The sequence below is a fragment of the Tachysurus fulvidraco genome, chromosome 25 (genome assembly GCF_022655615.1).
Source record: "Tachysurus fulvidraco isolate hzauxx_2018 chromosome 25, HZAU_PFXX_2.0, whole genome shotgun sequence".
In the NCBI taxonomy this organism is placed as follows: Eukaryota; Metazoa; Chordata; class Actinopteri; order Siluriformes; family Bagridae; genus Tachysurus; species Tachysurus fulvidraco.
Genome location: NC_062542.1, coordinates 10857168 through 10875904, shown reverse-complemented (window position 1 = coordinate 10875904; position 18737 = coordinate 10857168). Strand labels below are relative to the sequence as shown.

Here is an 18737-nt window from a genome sequence, read left to right as displayed (position 1 = left end):
GAGCCATGGTGCTGCAGGACCTCAGTACTGACCCCGGGGAGCAATGAGGAGAATGAGAGCTTGGCCTGTCTGCCACAGAGCTGAGGCCTCAGGCTCCTCCCATCCACCTCTCCAGGAGACCAGCATTGTGTGCCAAGCTCTTCCCACACTCCTCTTCACCTTTGGTGGGTAGGGCTTGGGATCCTGTCAATCCAGCAGAGTGTGGCCTCTGACAGCCTATGTTCTGCCACAAAGCACTTTGTTGTGGTTTTGTTTGGTTTTGTGCTGCTCCTTGAAGGCGTCTGGTGCAGAGGAAGGAAAATAGGTGGGGTGGGGTGGGGGGTGTTGTTCTTACATGTCTGCTTACTGGATGAATCCAAGAGCATTATTTTCGCAAAGTCATGAGGACACTGTGAACATGAACTAAGCTTCTTTTCTTACTTGGTTATTAGCAAGGCTGAGGGGCATGGGGTCTGTTGCCATGCCTTTGCAAAGAAGTACACTGAGGAATGAATATAAGCTTGTTAGTGGGTGAAAATAGCCTAATTCCATGACTTTTTAATAATATTTAAATGAAAAAGTAGGCAGGATGGATATTGGAGGTATGTCTGCCTCTTTCCCCCCACAAATGGTACATCTCATTCCCCCAGTTAACTGCACACTATGAGGTACAATAAAGAACATCATCATGTAGATTTCATGTGAAGGACATATGATATTTTTCATATAATTAATTATTAATGTTTTATTTTTAAGGTGTGTCATTTATCTGAAGTTATTTATTTTTCCCCCACAGGATTTCATTTTCACATGTGAATTTTTTTAATATTTAGATCATATGGTTTCATTTTAGCTCCAATTGTCTTCCGTGCGATGAAGATTTTGGACCTTCACTGAGATAAGGTCGACTCTGTGAGAATCCTGAGGCATCTAGAGATCTACCAGCTCCAGTTAGACTGCAATACTAAAGAGGAGATGCCAACTGCATGTGGTCTTTTGCATCATTACAACATTTGTCAGACAGTATATTTATAATCACACCCTCCAAGGGAGGTTTCCTTGACACTACTGCCTGAGTCACCTCAGATCGTGAATTTTGTATCATATTAATCTTTATATTATTCTTTCTAATAACATTTTATCTATGTTTTTTGTTCTGTAAAGCTGCTTTGAGACAATGTATATTGTAAAAAGCGCTATATAAATAAACTTGAATTGAATTGAATTGAATTCTACACATGATTTCTCACATAATTAATTTATTTCCACATGATCATTTTTCACTCGCAGGGCATGTGGTTGACTTTTTCAGATTTTTCATGTCACCTGATTAATTTTTTCTTACATTTAAGATTTTCACATGCAATGCATGAAGTTGGATTTTTTTAGCCAATTAGCCATTTTCTCTCCCCGGTGTCATTTGACTTGTTAGTGGTACATTACAAGGTCTCAGGTGTGAATGGGAAGCAGGTGTGTTACATTTGGTGTTAATGCTCTCACTCTCTCATACTGGTCACTGGAGGTTCAACATGGCACCTCATGGCAAAGAACTCCCTAGAGATCCTGAAAAAAGAATTGTTGCTCTATATGAAGATGGTGTAGGCTATAAGTACCTGATACTGAACTGCAGCACGGTGGTCAGGACCATACATGCGTTGAGTTATTTTGAGGGGACAACAAATTTACACTGTTATACAAGCTGTACACTTACTTATTCTTACCTCCATAGCTATATACTGAGAAACCTGCATAATTCCTGTGATTGTGACATTTAATAGTTCTGTTTATGGTGTGGTTGAAATATCATCATTGTAAAACAGATGCAGCTCAAGAAACGGAATTAAAATGAAATGTACTTTTTCACAAATCTTGGTTATAACCTATGCATCTGTGATTTGTGGATTTCAGCTCTGCTATATTATGCTTTAGATAGTGACTTCTCCCTCCTTTCACCATGGCTACAGCAATGTGATGGGCAGATATGATCATCAGAGCAGGACCTAGCCCTAGGAACTTGTCCACTTGTCTTATTAGGCTCAAACAATGAGCAATGAGCAGTGGGGAGGCTTTTGGTTAAGGGTTGCCATGTATTTGTCAGCCTTGTTGAAACTGTCAAAGCCTATGAGGAAATAGAGAAACCAGATATTTTGATCAGGGCAATATATACATAAAAAGATGCTTTCTTGTTGTCATATTACTAATTAATAAAGTGTGGTAATGGCATTGATAGGTTAGCAAGAAGGTAGATATGTAGTAATGAGGTTCGGTGGAGAATACATTTAAATAAGGGCTAAAGAGGTCATTTAAAAAAGTGAAAGGTGCTTTAGTCATGCAGGGGAGAAAAAAGGAGGAGATTTGTATGAGAATGTAGATTTAATGAGAATATAACACACATGCACATGGATTGAAAGCAATGTCTGTTCCTTTGTTTAAGTCAAGAGCACACGCCTTAACTCAGCATGAAAATGCAGCTTTTTATGGTTCATTAATTCTTATTGTAATCACCCACACTCTCTCCTTCTGTCCTGTCTGTCATTTAGGGAGAAAGACAGAGAGCCTGAGGGAGGGCAATTCACAGAAGGAGTAAACAAGGAAAAGAGAGAAAGATAGAGAGATTCATTTTTCAGCTGCATAGTGTGCAGGGTGTATTGAGAACACTGTAAACACAATGCTCACACACTATATACCCCTAGGCAGGGCATTTCATCAGGGGCATCATGCGAAGGAAAGCATATATCTGTTTCCAGCCTTTATGTTGTCTGACTGAGCATGCACATTCAGCAGAAGGATCAACGTCTTCTGTCTGTTTTACTATAGATTTAAAATAATGTAGATTAAAACAGTTGCAATGGGACTTCTGAATCCCCGAGTATTTTCACCTTTCTTTGTTGTTCTGGATAAGATCATCTGCCAAATGCCATAAATGTTAATGTAAAAATTTTACATATTGCATTATATTGTTTATATTCACCAAAATGAAACTTACTTAAAAAATAAAACCTGAAATCACTCAAAAAAAATGTTTTTTTTTCTTAGAAAAAGGAATCCTGACTAATAAGCTGATATTAACCCCTTAAATACTATCAGATATATTTAGTCATGTAGGTAACATGGCAAATGGCCAATGAATAACCTAAGTTACACCTATTATGCTACAACATCCTATTCATATGGAAAACATTACATTATTTGCTTGCACTTTCCCTACCTTACCTTAACAAATAACCCAAAACAAACACTTCTTAGCTACTTAGAATTATAATGAAACAGTCTCAGTTAACAGTTTTTGACACATTTATGAGTACATTTTGTGTATATACTGTACATGACACTATACAGTATCTATACATTGGATAAGTTAATGGTATTTAATAGTATGACACACATAACGATATAATACAGACATACTTTCATTCATAAACTCAGCTTATTTAGGGCTAATACCTCCTTACGATCAGTGTTACCCATGTCATTAATAAAGATTAAATACTTTCTTTGTTCCTCCTATCTAACACCCAAACCACTGCTCCTTATTTATTTTCACAATCTGAACATGTAGTATATTGTAATATACACTACATTTACATCTCCAGCATTTAACAGACAACCTTATACTTACATTTTATCTTTTGCTATACAACTGAGCAATTTAGGGTTAAGGGCCTTGCTCAAGGGCCCAGCAGTGGCAGACTGGTGGCCATGGGAATCAAACTCTCAACCTTCCTTCCAATTGGTACTGTAAGCCAACACCTTAACCACTAGGCTGCCACATCCCCACACCAGCTTGTTGCCTGCTGGAATTGTTGCATGTTGGCTTTTATGTTTATTATTATTGTTATAGTTATTCATTATTGAGATCATTTTTAGCTTTTTGAGAGTTCACTTTATTTGAATGGTCTAATCCAAACCTCAATAACTGAAAAATACATGGGCTTAAAAATAATGCCAGCCTGTATCTAATGTGTCTCCATCAATGTTCAGATATAAAATCCTTCAAAAAATAGCTAGAATATAATTACACACATGTAAATAATTAGCCTAATATTTGCGAAATCTAGTAATATTTATAAAACAAATCTGTGTGAATGGGGTCTTATTTTCCAGTTAAAGGGATGCCTGGATGCTAAAGATTTGAGAACCCCTGATTTTATTAAAGAATCTTGCACCTTCTCCAGTCATGCTATATCAATTCCAAATGCAATATGCTCTAGGGCCTCCACCAACAAACTAAAACAAAACCACAATAAATAAATGGAAAACATAACAAGGGTCGATAAAGAGGTTTCATAATTGGGGCTGGATAACAGGAGCTTAAGGCACAAAGACTGTTCAACTGGTTGGGGTTTTAATGGAATGGCAAATTGTGGCTTAGTATCTTGCAAAGACACATGTTTTTTTTCTTTTTAATGTCCCCCATCTATATCTTGCACTGCCATACTAGGGTGTAGTATCACCCAATTAATATTTATTAATATATTATAATGAAATGGAATTAATAACATGATAGCTAATCAAACCCTAGTATACATTTTTACCACAAATCAGTGTTGTTATCATTAACATTTGGGAATTTTATATATAAGTGGAAAGCATGATTTTTAAATGGTTGACTTTTGGATATCTTGGATATATTATTTTAAGTAATGTTTAGGTCAAAATTTAAGACAGACCCACAAATGTCACTCTTCCCTATATTCACTTCAATTTGCAAAGTGAATTATAGGTTCACGTAACCTCTACATTTGCAGATGACATTTATTTGCTGTGAACTAATGGTATCTTTGTTTATGCATTATTTTTAAAATACAAATATTATCATGTAATATTATCAATCATCTCACAGGTCACAGGTGTCCTCCGGGTTTTCTGATTCCCTCCCACCTATCAAAACTGATGTCTGGGAGTACTAGCTTTGCTAGATTTCCTCTAGGTATTAAACACACCCATTATTCAGGTAATTTAGGTGCCTGAAATGTGTTTCTTGATGCCCAGGTGTGCCATGATACATATGTCAATCATGGTATATCAGTTATGAATGTCCAATCTTGACTGAGACCTTGGTTTCACCTTACCAAATACCTGTAAAGATTGCATGTGTTGTTAACAAGGGGAAAAAGTATACCCACTGGTCTTACTAACAACCAGAAAATCAAGCAGGTCAGCCGAAGAAAACATTAGCAGTTGATGACAGAAACATGGGGAGGGCTGGAAAGAAAATCCCCTAAAACAACAGTAAATCACATCACCAAAAAACTTTATGGGACAGGAGTGAATGTACCAAAATCCACTGACATCATCATGCACCAGCGACCCAAAACATACCATCAACACAACAAAGGATTTCATCAGGTAAAAAAACGTGTTTTACACTGGCTAAGTCAATCGCCAGACCTTAACCCAACTAAGAATGCATTTCACCTGATATACAAGCAAAAGCATCACAAATTAAGAAAGAAACAGTCGCTGTGTTTGTTATTGGAAGCGACCAAATATGCAACCAAATATGAAGTGTTTTTTTTTTTAAGACAAAATGTTCCAACACTTGAAAATTGGGTGTTCTGACACCAAAGCTGAATAATAAATATCAGGAAATGAAAACTGACATTTTAAACTAATATTTCATGGTTGTCTTTTGAGTTCAAACCGAAATGTCTTCAGTGCATAGCAACAACAAACAGGGTTAAATTTATGGCCTATAGTATATAACTTCATAGACAAAACACAATTAAATATCTCATGTTTATACAGTTTCTTATACCTTATTATTTTTTCTTTCACATGTTCTAACAAACAGGACAGAAAAGTAACAAAAAAACACCTCAGGCAACCGAGTTTAATTATAGTGCATCTACTGCTCAGTCGATGATGACGTTTAATAACGAATTTGCCTTTTCAGCATCTTACACAAGCCCCGCCCATTTCAATCTGATTGACAGGGCGCCCTCCTTAACGGATCCTCCTTCCAGCTCGCGCTCTCTCGTTGCTTCATACAGCCAAGTTTGCGCACCGGGATGCGCGAGCAGCCTGAAGATGGCTCTCTGTCGGATTTACTCATCCCTTTTTCTTTTTGTTCTTTACACTTTACCAGACTGTGAAGCACTGAGAAACCATCCGGATAATGAAGGTAAGCTTTAAAACAGTTTCTATATCCAACGTTTTTATTATTACGCATCAGCTTTGTACTGCTGTCTCTCCTAATATCCAATAGGAAATAATGCCACGGAGCTCGGCAGCGTATATGCAGGTTAACTAAGCATGAAAAACAATATTTTCTTGGTTTATATCCTATAGTATTATAACATTTAGTGGCTGTATGCGCTCCAGATGTGATTGTTGGTTTCCAGATGTGTTCTGCTGCTTTACGCATAAGAAGCGGAACACAATAATTCATGTACAAAGTCACGGAAAAAGAGAATTCATGACATGGTATCTTGTGTGTTTGTGTGTGAGACTAGACTGTAACATCAAAATCGAATAAACACATAGCATGTGAGGTTTGACTGATAAATTGGTCCAGAAGAGCGCACTGAAGAGCGCAAAGTAGATTTAATGCGCAAGACTAGAAAGCTGCTGAGACTCAGTGGTATGACAACTATACATCTTAATATCACGGATTTCCAGTTTCTAAACATTGCCGAATGGTACAGCTAACTTATTTAATAGTAGTACCACAGAGCTGTTTAATTCTTCAATATGATTAGTCAGTAGGTGCTGATTTATTCAGATTACTTCAGAAAGTTATTATAAATACACTTTTATGATTGATAAAACACTTTTAAAGACGTTTTAATTCTCAATGACTTGCATGTAATCGAGTGGAGTAACTTGTGGCATTTAAGTACACATATAAGTAGACTTTTCAGTACTTAAGGAGTCAGTACTTTGTAACATTTACTAAGTTTGTCTGTATATACAAGAGTCTGCCTGTATATACAGTACATCAACAAAGCTTTATTTTAAGCTTTAGAAAACTTCAAGAAAGAGAATAAAATTAAGCTGGTGAGGAATGAACTGCAAATAGATGTCATAATGTAAGTTTTGTGGACATTCGGCAGCAGAAACGTGGCAGTCATTAAAAACGGAAAACTGTAATCCTTGGCAAATTGCTGTAGTACAAGAAGAATAAAACATTTTGAGTCAAGCTGTGTGTAGAAAAAAAATCAACTTACAGTGTTTTGTGTTTTTTAAGTCTAGTATACTCACTCACTCACTCACTCATTTTCTACCGCTTTATCCGAACTACCTCGGGTCACGGGGAGCCTGTGCCTATCTCAGGCGTCATCGGGCATCAAGGCAGGATACACCCTAGACGGAGTGCCAACCCATCGCAGGGCACACACACACACTATCATTCACTCACACACTATGGACAATTTTCCAGAGATGCCAATTAACCTACCATACATGTCTTTGGACCGGGGGAGGAAACCGGAGTACCCGGACGAAACCCCCGAGAACATGCAAACTCCGCACACACAAGGCGGAGGTGTGAGGCGAACGTGCTACCCACTAAGCCACCATGCCCCCCCCCCCGTCTAGTATACTAAAAACCTTAATTGTAAAGTATAAATAATAATAATAATAATAATAATAATAATAATAATAATAATAATAATAATGATGATGATGGTGATGATGATGATGATGATGATGATGATGATGATGATGATGATGATGATGACGTCAAGGGTTAACATGAGATTTCTATAAGCATACATGATAAATAAGCTGTTTTGTTGCGTTTTGTAATCCAGTTTCCTGTAATCATGTGGTAATTCCTGTCAGCATGTAGTGTTGATTCAGTTGGGTTTATTAGAAAATCATTGTGCCGCTTGCAGTCCTTGTTATATACAGCAGGTGGTACCCTGGAAGTCTTGTGTTTAAGTGTGTGTGTGTATGTGTATGTGTGTGTGTGTGTGTGTGTGTGTGTGTGTGTGTGTGTGTGTGTGTGTGTGTGTGTGTGTGTGTGTGTGTGTGTGTGTGTGTGTGTGTGTGCGCGCGTGTGTGTTAATGCAGAAAGCAGAGCCTTGTCTTCTGTGGATTTTTTTTGTGTTAATGTTTTGTCTAATTGATTACAGTCCTATTTTTTTATATATGTATTAGCTTACTTAAAGTACAACACCAAGAGCTGAAGAATTGTGACTGTTAGATATAGATTGTGACTAGATATAGGTCTGTGACTGAATATTAGAGATATAGAGTATTGAGGCAGTGCACCTTCCATGTGCCTTATTGTCCCACTATATATATATATATATATATATATATATATATATATATATATATATATATATATATATATATATATATATATGAGATTTACATGAATTGAACCAGAGGCACTATAGTATTTATATACTGTATCTGTATAGCATTCATTTATCGAATCATCCTCAGTATGTTCAGTATAGCATCCATATTTTAGATTATTAATTAAAAGCAAATAAGTACAATCTATCTTAAAATATATTAATTATAGATTTTTATAAAGAAATTTGGAGAAACTGGACAAGTACAGGCAGAATATGGAAAAGAAGTTCTCAAAAACTGTCTGCATATTAAAGTTCATTTCCTCATAGGACAGAAACAGAACCAGTCAAGACTTGTATAGTGTCTGGCAGAGTCATCCGGCACCAAATTTATTACTTCAGGGACAAGAAGAAAAAAATTGACAAGGAATGAAAATGTAGAACACAGTGTGGATAGGGAACCATTATTTTTGTAGTAAGACAAAGGAAAATATATTGTAATACACTAAAGACCATCCAACAATGTGCAGCAACTGGAGGTTTAAAGAATGCTGAGGCCAGTTTAGGTCTGGTGGGAATACATATAGAAAATCACAGGAAATTGTTTTCTATTTCCATTTTTTATTTCCAATGTTTTTTTGTTTTTTCAGCAAATGGCTTCAGTTGTTATTTTTACTATTATATTGTTTTATGATCATTGTCAAAGCTCAAAACCTTCAGTAGAGTACTGTACTTTATATATCTGTACGAGAAGATCTTAGCATTAAAATTTTAGCATTATTCCAATTTAATGCTAATGCTAATTAAAATTGTAATCTTAGCATTGTTCCAATTTTAATGCATCCTTTACCTATACTACATTCTACACAGATGGAAATTAGACATGTGTAAGCTGACTTGAAAATGACTGAACTTGTACATAGAGGCATGGCCCTTGTATCTTCAGGAGACCTTTAGATTCCTCCCCATTGGCTCTCATTAGCTCTCTTTTTGGTAAGTGGTCCTACTGTGTTTGTAGAGGCCTGCTTCATGATCATTGTTCTCTCTACTTGGCACTGTGGCAGAGAAATTAGCATGAGAAAAAGTCTTCTTTTATACTCTGTTCAGAGGCCATGGTGAAGGAAGTCTGGGTCTCATTGTTTCTCCCGTGCTGGAGATTTTCTGATCTGAGATCTTGAGGAGCATGAACCAGTTGGTTTTGTTCAAGCGTGGAAATGAAGTCACTTAATTGGCTCAATCTGTGGTCATAGTCCTACAACTCGGTCTTTCATTGATGATCATATTCTCAGCCATGTAGACTAGGAAATTAAACTTTGATCATGCATTTATTTCAGTTAAACTGGAGCACATGATTTCTCTTATCCTGCTGTTAGTCAGTTATGATGTCAGACCCACAGCTTTCTGTAGCCCTAGATGTGATTTTGATCCTGAATTCTCTACTACTGAATATGAATGTCCTATTCAGTGGTTTATTCTGGTTTTAGAGACTGATACAGGAAGGTGTACACATGTACACATGTTTGGATGACACATCAGACTGTAATACTTTAGTCCACAGCTCAATCATTGCTGAGCATCATAACATACCAGAAGCCAAAGTGCTGCCATACATCAGACCATAAACAATTCAATTTAATTCAAATTTATTTGTATAGTGCTTTTAACAATGGACAATGTCTCAAAGCAGCTTTACAGAATATAAGAAATATAGTACAGAAAATGTAACATTATACAATGTAACATTATACAAAGTTTAATATAATGCAATATATATATATATATATATATATATATATATATATATATAATTTTATAATTGCTAATAATGCTAATATGTTTGGCTAAAAACGCTCAGGCAAATAACACTACATGTTTAGCATACTGTAGAAGACATAATACAGGCAGAGGTGGAAATCCAACCCTGGCGGTGCGAGGCAAACATGCTAACTTCTTTCTTTCTTTCTTTCTTTCTTTCTTTCTTTCTTTCTTTCTTTCTTTCTTTCTTTCTTTCTTTCTTTCTTTCTTTCTTTCTTTCTTTCTTCACCTAATTTGCTCTTCACCAAATCCCATCCACGATTCAGTACTTCTCTTTGCTACAGCTAGACTAAGGCTAAACACATGCTTCACATACAACCAACCAATTGCACCAAGAGCCTCATGTTGAATAAAATGACATACAGCATTGCTACACCGCTAAAACACACTTTTCACAAGAAACATGCCATAAGCAGTTTATAGTGTATCTTTACTCTTGGAACAAGCTCAAGTTTACTTATGAAGTTGTTGTGAGCAGCTGCATTCACACGAGAGGATTAATGTAGCAGATGTACTGTATTGATTAAGATGCAAGAGCTTCAGATCTCCAAGCCGATTTTATCAAAAGCCACCGTCCTAAAAAGAAAAATGAGTTCCAATGGTCTCTGCTTGCTCTTACCTCTCTAAACTCCAAAGTTTAAGCCCATCTCTGTCAGACCAAGACAAATGATAAACAAATAAATAACCTTGTTAAGCAAGACATGCTGCTGAGACTTAATCGAAATATTTGTAGCAGGTTTTTGCACAGATATTCACACACCTAGCCTGTATTCAAACACTGAAATCACTATTCAGGTATTCATTATGCTGCACATAAAGTCATTGAGAATATATGAAATATTTTGATGTAGAGAGCGGCACTGTCATGATGCACAGGGTAGAGGTATGCAGGGACTAAAAAAAGTCCACTTATTCTGAATGTTGTTAAGTTTTTTATTTGAATGGCATTCACTGCTCAATTCTGTGGCGGGTACTTACTTTTTTAAGGTTTAAAATTTATCAAGTTAAATAACGCTAGATTGGCTGCGGCTACAGTGGGACTTCATGCTGAAATAATGATTTGACATTTAGTAAAGATTTCTTAAAAGAGGACATTGATTACACCACCTTAAATTCAGATTTCTCTCCTTCCTTTTCTTAGCAATAGACATAATATCATTTATATTTATGGATAGTCACACATTAAAATAGAAGCCTAATCAGAGCTGATTCTCTGGTTCACTTTGGTGGACAAGTGCCCACTGTCTACTTGTGTACTTTGTGGCTGAATGCAGTCCCACAGCTTTTTTATGCTTGCTGTCATTAGGCGTTTCAACAACATTGCTTTGGAGTCAAGCCCTCGACTGGCCGGCTAAGCACACTAGACTTTTGCCATCATACACTGTCTGAATGTGACTGCATTCTATTGAAATGGAAAAAAGAATGCAGAGCACTGAAGTGGACACGTACCATGAAAAATTGGATTAGCCATAACAAACGTAATAGAAGGTATTCAGTTATAAGTGAGCTTTCATCTACTCAGGGAGAGAGGAACCATGGGTAGGCTTAAATCACAGGGCTCAAATCTCTTGGAGGACTCAAGTTGGGTTTGTTGATATTTCATTAGAACTGGGAGAGAAATGGAATTCCTGTGTCTGTTAGCTTACTTCGCAATCCTAATCCTCTCCACACTCCAGTATTCTCTCCATATGTCTCCACCCTGCCAATCAATTCACACATTATGAACATTTTTTAACTCTTCTAATGTACAGTCAGTTGTCACTTTTTGTCAGTTTTGAATTTTTTTACATTGATTACAAATAAAGTCCTCTAAGGAAAATAGGCAATACTTTGCTGAGGACTGAGTTTTGTAGTAAAAAAAAAGGTGGAAATACCACTTCAGACGTAAGTTCATGTGAAATATAATGGTTCATTCGACTTACCAGTGAGTAGAAATTCAGCTGTCAGAATTACGGCATTTTCAACCTTGGCATGTTTGACAATGTGGGAAAAATAGATGATAGTCTTCAGTTGACTTAAAAGAATTTAAACTGTGATAAATGGTGTACATTTTCCTTTTCAAACAACAGAGTGTAAAGGTCAATGTTTTACATTTTACAAGCAAACATATTTGTATGTTGAGTGATCTAATGCTTTTGGAATACTTGTATAACTTGATTAAAGAGAAGAAATGTTGTTTTGTTTATTTCTGGTGCTTTGAACAGGCGTTTAAGTTGATTTGATGCGAAGGAGCTTGGAGTTGAGAAGACTGCCCTAATTGACAAGTAGGAATTTTAATTTAAAGGTGGTGTTTTCATTGGCTTTTACTGGTGGGAGTTTCTGAATTATAACCTTAAGTTAGATGAGTGAACATGATACCTATCTATAGCAAATACTGCAAACAATGTGTACTTTAAATATATTTTCTATTCCTATCCGATCATTATAGCACTAGTTGCTATAAACATTGCTGTTAGTACTTTTGCACATCTACAATTTCCTGCAATTCATTAATTAACTTATTAATTTGTTTAAAATTGTTTTTAGTCCTTGTTAGTCCAACTAATTAGACATGATTAGCTTTATTAGCATGTTCATTGTCTGGTTACTGGCTACCATGGTATTTTTAATGAGATGTGTTTGAAATGATAAACCTTTATTGAGTTTATTTAAGCAGTGTTATTTTGTAGATGTCGAACTGCACATGGTTCTGTCAACCTATGAAAACTGGTAGTTTCTTACATTGCATCGCTCCAAGAAATACAGATTAAGAGCAGGTCATGATATTGTCACTTGTTATTGCGCTGATACAAACACAAATCCCTGCTGAAATGCATTGACTTCGTCTGAAAGGCTTCCTGAAATATCTTTTGCGTAGTTGTAAAGTTTAGAATAGCTCAATATAAACTCAGATCCAGAAGATGATGATGTCACTCTCTCGGTGTGTGTCCTCACAGGTGTGTAACAGTGCCTTGTGCTGAGATCTCTCATGAGACTGTATACTGTATATGATCAGCTTTCCAGAGCAGGAATAACCCTCACTGAGACACACACACAAACAGGGGCAGGTGTGGGGCAAGATGTGTGTTTTTCTAATGAGGCTTCCCAAGAGTGTGCTCTCTCCTCCTGAGTGTGACTACAGGTCACCATCTCACGCTCCATCTAACAGGCCTATTTGTATCAGTCATTGTTCCAAGCTGGAGTCTGTCAGTATTCTGTGAAACACATTACACACTATTAATTTGGAAAGCGGTTCTGCGCCTTTTTGTTCCTTCACTCACTTGTTGAAGTGCTTCCTGTTTCAAAGGTAGTCTGAGCATTGATAGAAACCAGTCCCAAATGACTTGTTCTTCTTCTGGCCCCATGTTTACATTATAATACATACAGCACTTAAGGTTAAACTGGTTTGGGCTTCCATCTGCCTTCTATCTAGTTGTTTAATAAATGATTTCAGTATCCATGAGTATTATTTACAGAATATTTGTTTAATCACTAGTAGTTTCCTTGTACTGGTTTAGTGAATTGCTAATAAGTTGTGTTTTTTCACTGCAGTGAAGTTTCAGCATTTGACAAACACTCTTATACTGAGTGACTTTTATATTATACAACACAGCATTTGAGGGTTAAGGGCCTTGCTCAGGGGCCCAGCATCAGCAGTTTGGAGCACCGGGGCACTGAACTCAGAAACGGCCGATTGGTAGTCCAGAACTTTTAACCACTAGGATACCACATCCCATAAAAGCCAGAGGTTAATGATCCATGTGTGAAGCAATGTCGAGGGTAAAATGAACGGTTTCATAGAGCATCACTTCTGGTGCAAAATTGGCTGCAATTAGTCTGCAATCTACAGGAGGTTAGTGGGAATGTATTGTCAATAACACTTTACATTAGCGCTTCGTTAACAAACATTATTTATTAATTTGCATTATAAAATTCTTCAGAACTAATACATGTGAGTGATGTTAAACAAAATAACAAAGATTCCATGGATGAACTAGTGTTTGTCATTAGGTATACCTGAATTTACTCATATTTTATTCAATTCATGACAAAAATAAATAAATCCATACAGAATAGCGCAAATTAATTTACATAATGTTTCCACATGTTGATAACTTGTATTAATATAAACTTTTCCCAGGCAATTTTCAAAATTTCATTTTCTATCTGTGGCTGCATAAAAAGTGACATAATTCAAAACTAAATCACGTATAACGTTCTCCTTTTTGTTTACAGGAATGTACAGTGTTTACAGAAATGTACAAATGTCAGTTCATTTGTAATCGCATTTCCAGTGTCTTTCGATTTAAGACCCCGCTATATCAAATTAGCAGTAGCAATTACCAGTTGTGTGTGTTCAGCACATTCTGCTTCACGAAACTTGTCCACAAAGCACTCTGAAATGCAGTCCATTGTCACTGCCATTACTTCAAATTCAAAGGTGCACCACAGTACACTCCCATCCCAACACTTTTGCAATTTTTGGAATTGCGATTTTTTTTTAGAATTTTAGGTCAACTCCACACATGACAGAGAGGAAGTGAAACAACAAACTTAGTACTTGCTATGGATATATTGATATGAAAACAGTGCTTGATTTGATAATACTCGATTTGAATTATGTCACAATTTACACACCAACAAGCAGAAAACAGTTACAAATACAATTTGCAATTGCTTTTGAAAATTGTCCAATCATTTTAGAATAAATATTTAAACTTGTTATTCAGCCTCATTTTTGAGTTTGTTAAATAACAATATTCAACATGTTAATGAATATATTAGTTATTGTTCATCATTGTTGGATTAACTTTTAAATATTTCCTCAATTTTAAGTTTATGGGTCACTGATTATTTGGGTTATTTGGTTTATAATTTAAAAAATATATATATACGTAAGTTATTTTGTTAACAAATCATCTACTTCATTAAAAAATGTTTATTAATAGATCCTTGATATAAGATGCTAATGTATTACCTACAGTATGTTATGCCATGCAAGCTGCATATCTGACCCAACATTATATGCTACTTTTATATTTTCTCGCTAACTTCATCTGGATGTAGTGCATATAGAATGAATGAAGAGTTGATTATTTGAATGCTGCCACAAATGGTTAACATAATAATACAGGATTGTTTGCAGTTTGTATTGTTTGAACATTTTAAATAAAACTTATCATCCATCACCTTCTGTAAGACAGCAGGTACTTCCTGTTTTTGGACCTTTATTTAGCACCATGTTGTCTTTAAAACGTACTTTTTATCCAAGTGAACATCTGTGTACTGGATATCTCCTATCATGGAGCTTTGGTGGTCTTTCTCAGAGATAAAATACTGCTGACTACCATATCAGCAGATATGTCCATATCTGTGGTGCAGGAGCTCTAAGCCTCTTCAGCTTAACTCTACTCTGATAAACTGCTGCAGGTCATGACTTCCTGTCAGCAAATAATGTGGCTCATTAGCTCTCACTCATCTGCTAGTTTCTGCAAAATGAACAAACTGACTAAATGCTGTAGTACTCACATATAGAAGTGACAGTGTAAGGGATCTACAGTATCTTTGCCAAAGCTAAAATAAGCATAATTTAGTAACTTTTTTTTTTTTAAATCTTTTCCTTGTTCAGTGAAACATGGAAAGTTTCAGTTCTTGCCTGAGTCGCTTTTCTTTTCTTTTACTTCATGTTAGGTCTATTTTAAAAGTCTAGGAACTCAGTTGACAGTTTCCTGTTGGAGGCTTTCTTTAGCCCCGCGGTGAGCTATCGTCTCCCTGTGGACTGCACCATTCACACCTGACAGCTCACTTCCTCTGACTCCAATGTATATTCTTTTGCCTGGGCAAAGCCGTATGTCACATATGTGCAAAAAGCCAGACTCTGAATGAAACTAGAGTTTCACTAGAGTTACAGAGAGACCATAAATATGGGCACTTAACTGTATAATAATAATCACATGTACAACACTACTAAAGTACACACTAGGTGTGTTACTTTAAAGAGGCTGTGAGGGTGTTCAGTATATTAATGCTTACTATTAATTCATATGAATGCTTAGCTTTCTCTGTAGCTCCTAATCACACTGAAGTTGCTTGTTGATGATGGTTTAAATGGTTAAATTAGCTAAACATGATCTCTGACCATGAACAGGCGTCCAAAGAGTTCATCACGGAGAAACAGCAGAAGTAGATTCAGGAATAAAGGGTAAAGAAGAGTTTTGGTTTACCATGTCTTCTTTTTTTATTTGTACTTTAAACTAGTGTAATTTGTGCAAGAGTATGACATTATGCAATGTAATAAAGTTGTATCCGTGACACAAATATGTGTTATGTTGTAATCACGTTTGTGTTCCAATTTCATTTTCACATCCATACTCGAGAAGTCTAGAGGTCAAGATCAGCGTTGTCCTGAATAACTGTAGTATCCGATGTGATTGCATTAACTTTTCTGAATCAAAATCATGTTGTAGTTCTGTAAAAAAGTATTAAACCTTTTCATACCTTCTGTAAATCTATCCTACATCTGTAACAAATCGCTTGGAAGCACTCTTCTTCTCCTATTCCCTTCTCTCTCTCTATCTGTCTGTCTGTCTACCACAGACACCCACCCCCGCCTCACCCCACCCCCTGTGTGTGTCTCTACCTGTTTTCATCTCTACGCTGTTTTGCAGGCATCAGGCAATTTGCTGTCAGAATAGTACATAAAAAAAAAAAAATTGAAGCGTTTCTTTTCTCCCTGTAGACCTCCTTATTTTAGTGAGCATTATATTTCCAATCTATGCAGGACGAATTCTGGTGCTTTTATCATATTATTATTTTATTATATTACAGACAGTGTAAATGGCACATCTTCACATGTCCTGACACTAGGTTATTTTTTATGCTTTATTACTATAAATATACCTTGGAATGAAATTGCTCATACTTTTAAGACCTATTAGCCTGTCTGGATACATCTATTGTACTATGTTTAATAATGTCCTCTGAGTAATACACTGGTAGCCCTTGAGTCCAGACTAATAAAAAGTAGTGATTAATAAAAGCACGTTTTTTTTTCCTTTACATTAAATTTGCCATAGCATGAAAGCCATAATTATACCTAACCTGATATAAACCCACAAAGCATTGGATAAGGAATTTTAATTATGTGTCATCCAAGCTTACACACACAATTCCCTTTTAATTAGAGGTTGGACACAAATTTTTGAATTATGCTACATTTTTTAATTTAACACCATAAGGTATGCAATGAGAATGAAAAGCTGTCACACAGCATGAAAGAGGAGGAACATTTGAGGTTTGAATGTGATTAAAAATTAATCGCTCTGCTTGCCTGGGCTGTAATTGGTTTGGGATAAAGCTCAGAATGGGAAGTTCGGGGCTTAGGCTACAGGGAGACAGTCTGACTTACATAAATAGAACTTGAGCACTTTTATTTTACATCCTAATGAATGACCTTTTCTAAGCCACAGTAATTGTTAGATATTAAACACTGTGCTCTTTATAGGTAAATCAGGGGTTAAAAGCACCAGGCCTTTTTTTTTGCCATTTATAGGGAAATGTTTTGGGAGAGAAGTATTAATAAAGGATTAAAGCTAATATTTATGATTTAAGTTTTATGCAAATGAAATGCAAGATCCGAGTCAGCATCTTTCATATATGCACATCAAAATTAATCTCTCTCTCTCTCTCTCTCTCTCTCTCTCTCTCTCTCTCTCTCTCTCTCTCTCTCTCTCTCTCTCTCTCTCTCTCTCTCTCTCTCAGTTACACTTCTGGACTCCATGTCAGCTCCAGGAGATCTAGGATGGGAGGCCTACCCATCAGAAGGGGTAAGTAGTTTCCTTACTTACTGTATTACCTGTCTGGAATCTATATTTTATCTGCTTTCGGTTTGCTGATCCTCTTCGAAGGAAGGGAACAATATTATGAGAAAAAGGCCTCAAAATAAAACATGGCACATTCAGAGTCTCCTTCATCCTCATATATATAGTTTTTATTTTTTTTTATTTTTTTCGTTTTCAGAAGAATCACTTACCGCAGACAAAAGCTCAATTGTCAGGTCAGTTTGTGTTCTTTAGTAACCCTTTGACCTCACAGCCAGGTGGCTCTGCTATTATTCTCCTGGGTTTGAAGGCAGAATTTTGCTCATCTGTGACCCCTGGCCTCTCAGGCAGATATTTTTGGTTATTACAGAAAAGGAATTTTCAATCACAGCTCTTTAAAATAAGGGTAATCCTTCCCAGATCCCTACCACCGTTCAAAATCATGAATAAATGAATAAATAAATCATGAAAGAAAGCAAGGACTGTTGTAGGCAAGTTATATGGCTATAAGATGGAAATGTTGATTTAGAGGCGACTTCCTCCTGTTTCTGAACAGAGAAACAGTTTCCTACTGTTCAGCCGGTATGTTCTTGTTGATTACTTACATTTTAATACAGCATTTAATTAAATCTCCTATTTAATGCATTCATCATTCAATTGTCAAAGTCTATTCATGCAGGACAAAACCTAAACTGGACAAAAAAATCTCAGAGCACTAGATGTACACCCTAAGCTTTTATTTGAAGCCACTCAACAGCTTGACAGATTTTTACTTAGTATAAAATATGGTTTTATCCAACAGTAGCAGAATAAGTGCATGTTTCATTGAAATAAAACACCACACATGATCTGATCGAGTTATGTGCTTTTCACTTAAAGGTATTTGTTTATGCGA

General features: G+C 36.2%; 1 protein-coding gene across 1 annotated transcript in view; it reads left to right on the top strand.

Moving 5' to 3' along the window:
- The first annotated feature begins 5973 nt into the window (after window positions 1–5973).
- Window positions 5974–18737, top strand: part of ek1 (eph-like kinase 1) — a 76747-nt gene continuing 63983 nt past the window's right edge. Inside the window, exons 1-2 of the mRNA XM_027177112.2 lie at window positions 5974–6103; window positions 17784–17848. Of these exons, the coding sequence (XP_027032913.2) occupies window positions 6010–6103; window positions 17784–17848 (159 nt within the window). The 5' untranslated portion in view covers window positions 5974–6009. The remainder of the gene's footprint in view (window positions 6104–17783; window positions 17849–18737) is intronic.